Source organism: Acyrthosiphon pisum, chromosome X, assembly GCF_005508785.2.
Source record: "Acyrthosiphon pisum isolate AL4f chromosome X, pea_aphid_22Mar2018_4r6ur, whole genome shotgun sequence".
NCBI classification, from domain to species: domain Eukaryota; kingdom Metazoa; phylum Arthropoda; class Insecta; order Hemiptera; family Aphididae; genus Acyrthosiphon; species Acyrthosiphon pisum.
In genome coordinates this window covers 63,188,845-63,198,522 of record NC_042493.1, presented here as the reverse complement: position 1 = coordinate 63,198,522, position 9,678 = coordinate 63,188,845, and the positions used below count along the sequence as shown (strand labels likewise).

Here is a 9,678-nt window from a genome sequence, read left to right as displayed (position 1 = left end):
TGTAAGACGGAGACAACACATGCGGGTGTTGCGTCCTCTTAATATCCCCGTCGTGTCCATAAGTCCGTCCGTTAGTTACTAGAACATAGTTACGAATTACGATTGTTGATATTTATTTATTGTCCGTAGTTATACTGTTATAAGATATGTATTTAATAATTTATTGCTGTTGATATTAACATATTTTCAAGGCTGGGCAAGTTAGCGATTTTTTTTAACTTGTTAAGTTAAGTTATTTTTAAATAATTAAGTTAAGTTAAATTAAGTTAAAAGTTACTCGTATTTTTTTTCGTTAACTCGTTAAGTTAAAAGTTAACTTTGAAAAAAAAGTACCTAACTTAACTTAGTGTAAAGTTAAAATTTGCTAATTTGTAAAAAAAAAAATCCAGTCATATTATATGGTTTATTAGATAGTTTTTCTTTACTTCCAAGAAAATTACTGGGTAAATTTAAAATGATACATCCAAGTAAAAACACATTAAAAAATTTGCGTTATTCTTCGGACGAAAATTAACTTAATTTAGATATTTTTGGAATAAAATTAACTTTAAGTTAACACGTTAATCTTGAAAAAAAGTAACTTATTAAGTTAAAAGTTAATTTGAAAAAAAAAGTAACGAGTTAATTAACTTAATTAAAATTAACTTAACGTTTTAACTTAATTTTAATTTTTAATTCGTTAATGCCCAGCCTTGCATATTATAATTACTAAGGGCCGTATGCATAGTCGATGCATAAGAATAAGTTTTGCTGAAGCTATACTTATAACTCAAATGAAATTCATAAACGAAACTTTGATTTAAGAAAAGAAAAAGTAATACTTAAATTAAGGTTGATCGAAACCTACCTTGAGCATTGCTTTTACTTATTATCACAATTACGGCCTTAATTGTATAAGTATTCAATATAGATCCATACCTACTGGCCAAAATATATTACCAAAGTATCAATGTTATCAAATGAAAAATCCCGTTTAAATTGTGTTAGGAGTTATAGTTTATTGTATTGTATTATAATTTAAAATACGTTTGGCATCCGGTAATTTAGCACGATCGTAAAGTGAGCTATTCTAACTTGTTTTTTTTTTTTTGTTTGGTTACCATAGGGGAATGTAATTTATTATTTTATTAATCGGTTGCTAAGGGTTACTTAGGTACTTCAACGAGAAATTATAACGTTACTAGCCAAATATTCCGGTATCAGCGGTGTGCAGTTTTTTTTTGTGGCAAATCCTACATATTGCATATACGTTACCTATATAGGTGTATCTCGGTGTAACTCAGTTTTCGTGTAACCGTATTACGTCTTTTCTAAAGTGCTCAAACGTGCCGCGTTCTACAGGTGTAAAATGGACAAACACGTGTGCCTACAAGTATCGTACACGATGCCTATGTAGTTGCGACCAAATATTTCGTGCGACAATCTGCGGAAATGGTTTTGAGATGACCGCGGTGAAAATAATCGCATATTATACGGCAGGTGCACAATGACTTATTACCGCGTATCGCAGAATAATACATACCTAATACCACCAATACCCACGACAATAAGGATATTATCGTAGGTACACCTATATACTATTATATTGCACACATTAATATGCGATCGACGATCGTGTTCGTCTGTACCCATCACAATATTATATATATTATATTCGAACGTGAGCCGTCGTCCCGCATATTATACATACTATACCATTATTATCACTGCAGCTGTATGAGCGCGCGCGTGTAGGTCGAAATCGTTTCCTACTTTTTGTTTCGTATTATTTATGAATTATATTATTATTATATATTATATTTTTTTTATCTCGCCGCCGTGTGAATCCGTGTTCACAATAATATATTATTATTATTATAATATTATGACCGTCGTGGTCGACATTCGCCGTTGCACAGAAGACGAGGAGACTACGATGCGCGTTGCACGGGGACCAGCGTATGCAATTTGACTACAACGCGAAGGGAAAGGGAGCTTCGGTGGCCGTGAGCGACGAGCGGATCCGCGTATGGTGGCACCCGGCAAACGAACCGATACTCCACAGGCTGCAGTCATTGTTCGGTGCCCGTTGGCTCTATCAGTCCTGTTCTGGTCAAACACATTAACTGCAATATCGATACATATAAATTGTGTGTATATTATATATAATATATCGCACGTGTTGTGTGTATGCGTGTGTTTGCGCGTATTTTTCTTATGTCATATTATATAAAATTTTAACGCACTACTGCAGCTACACACTCGATATTATAGATTTTTTTACACCGGGACCGGGCCGGGCACCTGACGGACGAATCGACGAAGTTTTCCTCCAGTGAAATCACGCGGGCTCTTCTCGGTTTATGTAATTTTTTTTTAATTTTTTGTTTTTCCGTTACGCTCATAATATTATATCATTATATTATTATTAATAGCTTTTCACGAAGACTGCATCATTATTATTAGTAAAATCGTTATATTCGTCTAGCGCGCGACATCGACGTCCGGACAACAACGTGAGTTTGCACATCTATATAATATAATATTATGTACAATATTTTTAAGGAGGTACCTTCGTGATAATTAATTTTTCTTGGGTCTGCATCGTAACACGGTCGCGGTTGTAAACTTATAACCACGCGGTTCGGTGTAAGATCGCGAACCTATATATAACCCCATTCTTTATAATGCATCATATTATATTATGCTTAAATGCGTGATATCGATTATGCATTTTTTTTTATTATAGTCAATACGAAAGTTACGGTCATGCTCATCATACTGTATTGAGTCATACATTGTGTGTAATTATTTGTATGTTACACAGTTACAGTGTACCTACCTATACCTACGTAAAAGGTGAAAGAATAAGTTGAAAGAAACTACAGATGCCAATATCTTGAAAATATTTTTTTACATAATTATTAGTTATTACTCTGACTTAATGCGTTATATTTGAAAAACAAAAAACCGCGATGTATTATGTCAAAATAAAATTATATAATTTATTCATTCAAGTATGGTTTGTACCTTAAAAATAAATTTTTATTAGTAGTAGTTTTTTTTCTACTCGACGTTTGGCACGTTTCGATTTTCAACCAAAACGACTGAGAGAACTATATTTTCGTAAATTATTGCATTTGTTTGTAAACAGTTTATAATAATTTATTTTTTATGGTACTTAAATGAATTTAAATATCAGCTTAAAAACTATTTTGTGAGGGAATTACTTTCAATTAATATTGCGTATAAATGTTATATAATAGTATAAGTACCTATAACGTTATATTAATCATAAAAATTAAAATAAATATTATATATAATATACAACTTAGTAAGTATATTAAATTATGAACTTAATGTATAAAATATTTTCAAGTATTGAAAATAAGTTTAAAATTCAGTAATATTAAAATAATATTTTAATTTAAATCTTTATTTTACAATTTTTCTTGTAATTTATAATACACGCATGGAAATAATATTACACCACGTGCACATTATAAAATGAGTAATAAAATAAACTATAGGTATGATAGACTTCATATTATATTGTAACTGAAAATAATAATTTAAAAAAATTTTATTTTATTTATACATTTTTTTTTTAAATATAGTTGTCAACGAGATTTATTATTTCTCCTCTCTACGCGATCAGCGACGTAGGTAATGAACGAAAGTAGTATTCTTGCGGTTCGCCTTGTAATATAAAATGCATTTTACATTAAATCGTTCCAATCGTTCGTTCGTAATACATAAACGACCAATTATTTAGTCATAAAAATGTATTGTCAACATCACACGTTAGCTTTACTAACTATCGGTGTCTAATTTTTGTTATAGAGCTTTGTGACAGCATATTATAATATAAAAACAATGGCACGAAGATAGATTGTGCATTGAGATATCGGATATCTCTATTGACATTTTTACCGTCGATTCGCTATTTTATTCGCTACCACTGAACGAGCCCGACGGGGGGTGGACGACATGGATCAAAACCAGCGAAATTATTACAAAACGAACATAGCTGCTCTGAATTTGACCGCAGCATTGGTGAAAAGTGAGCCACTAAATGAGAAAGAGGACGACGCGAAATGGCCCTGTCTCGAAGTGGTCAGCGGCAAAGGCTTGTCCACAGAGACGTCTTCTACAACCTCCAGAGGCGAAACGTCCAACGCGTCTAATCACATAAGGAAACCGTTCTGTACCATAGGTATGTGTTGTGTATTAATTATTATTTTTATGAAAATAGTATAAAATCGTATGTAATATGTAGCTGCAGATAACAATATTAAATAAGCTATAGATGAGCACGAATATAGGCTATTTCGCTCAACGACGTATGACATAAAATACAATAATAATAATCCCAAAATACGTTTGTTTTTTGTCATATTTTCGTATAATATAATATGATAATATTATACAATAACGGAGCATGTAATATCATCTAATATTATATAAATATTTGACTAGCTGGTATTAGGTACAATGTGAATCCCTGGAATAGTAGGTACCTACAGGCGTGCCTGGTGATCAGGATTTAAAATCGAATCGAATATCGATCACGTACGTATCGCCTTTTTGAGACTTACGGAGCCTTATAGGAGACTTTGAAAACTTTTTTTCCGATTATCGATGATTACGGCTCATTCGCATTCGATCAAAGTTATATTATAATATCATATAAACCGTTCAAACTTTAATTGAAGGCCAATATTTGTTTATGTCTTATTAATCTATGCAATCAAAGCCAGATAATTATCTACCTACTTAAGTAGATTATAGTTGTTAGTTTTTTTTTTGTAACGAACCGTATATTATTGGTTACAAAGATTTTATACGATGTTTTTTCATTTTTTTTTGTTGGTTTTAAATATCAGATTTGTACTTATATAAAACTAGGTATTTTTATATAGTTTTCAATATTTCAGAGCACAATATTTGTCATCTGTCGACTTTCTTTAAACGTCTAAACGTCATATACTATTATGAACTAATCAATATCTTGATTATTATCTTTTGTTTTCTTCAAAGAATAAATACATTTTTTTACATTATTTGCATAGTAATAATACATTTTTTTTTCATCATTTTATCACCAATATAATTTAACGGTTTTTGTGGTGAAACAAACCTTATATACTTTTGATGACTAATACCTTATAATTTAAATAAGTACTTACGTACCTACCTATGGTTAAAATAACCTAACCATCTTTTGTACCTTCAGTTTCACCATACACCAAGGTTATATGGTGTTCTTTAAACCACGTATATAAAGACCACAGAGGGTAAAATAATTGTTAATACAATTTCTATTTTAACCCAATTTCCAACTTACGTCATATTATACGAACTAATTTAATATACATTTTATTTCAATAGTATTTTAATGAGTACCTTTATAATAACAAAGTAGGTCTGCGAATATCGGAACATTTTAAAACTAATTATTTCTATTTATTTATTGTTTCAAAGTAAATAAATCTTTTTTTGGATAATATGTATGACAAAAATAATAATAATGATATTCGCAGAAACTAAAATGTATTTCTTATATAATAAAATTTAAATAATAAAAGATTATTGGTACCTACATTATTATTTTAACTACATTTTTAATCCCATAATAAACAATAAGTTCGTTTCAAAACAAAATTTAACAACGTGAACTAACATCATATTCGGCAGTTTTTTAAACACAATATAATTATAGCCGAGAAAGGTCATCACAACAGATGGAAAAAAACATCGTGTTCTATTAAGTAACACTTTAAAGTGATAATAATAATATGATTCTTATATATATTATTTAGTCACACTATTTTGCATTTCACATTTTGCAAAAACCTACTACTATAGGCGATAGGAATTTTTCACCAATCTTAAAAATAAGCAGTCAGCCTTGGTAATCGGTTTGTTTTTAGTATTGCGTATGCGATAGAAATTGAAACTAAATCAACCTTGCATCCCACCGGTTCCCAAACAAGCCGAATTAACAATTGCAACTTGTTTATTGGGTTAAATGAAATCGCTAGCATATGGGAATTAAAATGATAGGTAGGTACCTATATTAAACAACGGATTAGAATTATAGAGCCGTCGATACTCTATAGAAAGCTATAACTGCAGCAATTATCCACCTAGTGATTTATTCACTGTACGTAATCGTAATTACTAATTGTTTAGAAATATAAATATTTTAAATTATATTTTTATAGTTAGGAACATACACCAACGCAACATAAAACAGTTATATAACTATTTAAATAATACAAAATATTTTATCGAATTATATATTATGCCTATTATAGTGTTTAGTTGTATATAGTTAAGTCGGCAGTTTCAGTTTGTGTAATCTAAATAATGAAAACTACTTATTTAAAAAAATTTTACCTACCTTATACATTACATAAATTGAAATAATGAAAGTAAAACTATGAAAAAAATTTGATAAATATTAGGAAATTGTTATAACCTCTCGTTAAAAATTATAATGTCTAAATAGTAATCATGCGTTTGTGCGCGATGATTAGCATTAAATTTGGTACATGAATTCAATATGCAAATGTTGCGAAAATTACAAAAATTAGCACTAAAAAGTTAAAAGAGATCAAGTATTTTGTACGTTACTTGGAATGAAATTCTTAAACTGTTTATTTGTTTTTAATTTATGCTATGAATAAATACAAAATAAGAATTATTTCTAATATTTCATCAACAATAAAAAAAACCGATGAATTGGTGTGGTGCCTACTAAAATAATGTAAACGTATGTCTAACAATTGCTGGTAACTATTGTATCTCTATAATCGTATTTACTAAAATATATAAAATAAGAATATATAAAAAAAAATAATAATTTTAAACATATTATGACATTGGACATAAGATAGAAAATAGGAGAAAATATAACCTTAAATACAAACTTTTCGATAAATAAAAATAAGACACTATTAAAGTACGAATCAAATGTAGATTTAATGTGATCGTGTTTCTAAACGCGTATTTAGTTAGCTCGTGAAAATGCAAAAAAAGTTACATACATATTGTATGTGTAGCTTTATATAATAGTATTTAGTTGTTATTTCTATCAATGTCAAGGTGAAAGCAAACACGATTTAATCGTGTTAAAGACCTAAATAAAAAAATAGAAAATTTAATCATGATAACTTTATTATTTAATCTTCGCATAATATTATAAGTTCCATGTATTTTATTGACTTGTTGCAACAAACAAAATAATGCATTTCCTATAATCACGTGCGCATTGTTCTGAGAGCAAACCTTTCCGTATTTTATAAAATAATTGTTACTTAGACAATGAACAAAAATACTGCATTTTTGTGGGTATACAGTGTTAAGTTAAATATTACTTTTTTTTTTTTTTACTCATTAACAATTATTATAGTTGGAGGCGATAAAATGTTAATAATTATAGCCCGTCTCTGATTTTATTATATGGTATTCTAATACTACACCACTTATTGGTTTGTTGAACTACTTGAACTCAAATAAATAAATCGGATGGTGAGGTCCGGTAGACGATATCTTTAGTTCGAGTGACCTATAGTCACTGTCTATTCTGTTTGAAGATTTTTTTTTTCTATGGTTAAACAAAATAAAATTAAAATAAAATAAAATTTTATCATTACCTATAGGTACAATAATATACATATTATATTATTATTTATATTACATTAAAATTAAAATATACCTATGCAATTGTAGTACAGATTATACGGTACATATAATATTTAATAATAATAATACATTAATACATAGGTACATAATTCCAACGTCACACACGTGCAATACGCATTGTGCATGTTATTATAAAAAGTATTTATTTTGTATAGTTGGGGAAAATGCGATGCATATAACATTTTTTTTTCCATATTTCAATCATAATGTAATAATAATAATGTGAAAATCCAATTTAGCTATGCATATATATACTATAGGTACTCAACACAGACCAATTTATTACGTAGACGTATTATTAAGATCTGAATGTGTCTATGATTATTATTTACTATGCAAAAACGAATAGTTTCTATGTCTACCATAGAATATAATTTGCATAATGTCTACATGTTAACTGCTATAGGTACGATTTTTAAAATCAATTGATGCATTATAATATTTAACATAAAATATAATATTATTATGGAGTATTTAATAATGAATAGTGATCCGCAACAAGTTTGATACAGTTTTGGTGTTCTGAAATCGCATTTTATATTATACGCATGACAAATTAAAAATATAAAATAAAAACCGGGTCAGTCGCTCTGCTGTATAGTAGGTTTCGATTGTACCTCGCTAGTCGTCATTGAGTATAGGTCACTGTTGTAATGAATGTGTTAAATCCAATGATAAATTATTGCGGTACTAAACGGAGACGGACACGCTGTACTTATGTAACTAGGTAGGTACTTATTAGTAATTTGTTTTTCTATTAGTAATACACTAATACAGAAGGTTTAATTAATTGTTGCTAAACATATCGTACATCCTATATCATAGTTATTATAATATTATATCATAGATTATTGTTATTAACTTATAAGTGTATGTATGTTATTATAACAGTGTGAATAGGTTCGCGATAAAGATGAATTAAAATATTTAAAAATAATAAAAATATTTTTAAGCTTGTTGTTAATATTATCGTTTATATATCTAACTTTTTCAACATTTTAACTACAAATATCTATAAAAATGAGTTGTATGAATGTATTTTTTATATATTGAAATTACTGAAAAATAAACTATAAGCAACCTAGTATTACAATTTCAGACTTAAGTTGAAAAAAATTGAAAACCTTATGAATTTATAGGTGTAAAATATTAAATGTTTGTAATTTTGATGCATTTTGTCAACATTTTGCTATAAAAAAATAATATTACAACATAACTTCTTAGATACATAACTAAAAGATACAGAATATACGTTTAAAATTATAGGTATTATCATGTCAAGAAAATGATAATATAAAATGTTTGGTAAAATAATCAAATTTAAAATTTAGTATTATCAACGATTTTTTATTTTTATTTTAGCTTTTCCTGACTATTTAAAAATTTCTGCAAATTATTTGCTTCGCCCAAATCTCTAAAGTACCATATAGGATACAATTTTTTACCGGAAATTTACTATCCTCAAGGTCGAACATTATTGAAGCATTTTTACTGTTCCAAAAGACATCAGACACAAAAAAATAGCACATGTCATTATAAAACCATTAATAGGTACGAATTCATTGCTCATTCGCTCCACTCTGCAGAAACTAAAACGACGTTTTCATTGCCATAATTATTGTACTTTGTCTCGGGACTTTTGGAAGTACCCACTGTACTCCACGTAGACATTGCATAATCGCTCGCACCTGCGAATGTCGGTAAATACCTTAAAAAAACTAATGAGTTATATTACAGGTCTGAGGAAATCTGGGTATTTCCAAAACCAAACCGCGGACACTTAATACATTTAAATACAGATCAGTGACACCACCCACATTATAATATTATCATTATTATACCAAACCGCGAATAACACGTCATAATACAATTATATTATATACATTATACATTTATACAATTATATATATAATGTAGGCATACGGCCCAGGATATGACGATACGTCAGTGATGGTTTTTGAAGTTTTCACGATTATATTAATTTATCGC

At 28.8% G+C, this 9,678-nt stretch overlaps 1 protein-coding gene across 2 annotated transcripts in view; it reads left to right on the top strand.

Moving 5' to 3' along the window:
• The first annotated feature begins 1,932 nt into the window (after positions 1 to 1,932).
• LOC100168655 (scavenger receptor class B member 1) overlaps positions 1,933 to 9,678 on the top strand; it is a 41,979-nt gene continuing 34,233 nt past the window's right edge. Inside the window, exons 1-3 of one of the 2 annotated variants that reach the window (XM_001949997.5) lie at positions 1,933 to 2,344; positions 2,415 to 2,495; positions 3,823 to 4,195. In XM_001949997.5, coding sequence (XP_001950032.1) covers positions 3,970 to 4,195 — 226 coding nt within the window. In that variant the 5' untranslated portion in view covers positions 1,933 to 2,344; positions 2,415 to 2,495; positions 3,823 to 3,969. Of the gene's footprint in view, positions 2,496 to 3,822; positions 4,196 to 9,678 lie in introns of both variants that reach the window. The other variant, XM_029488132.1, reaches the window with a different exon arrangement.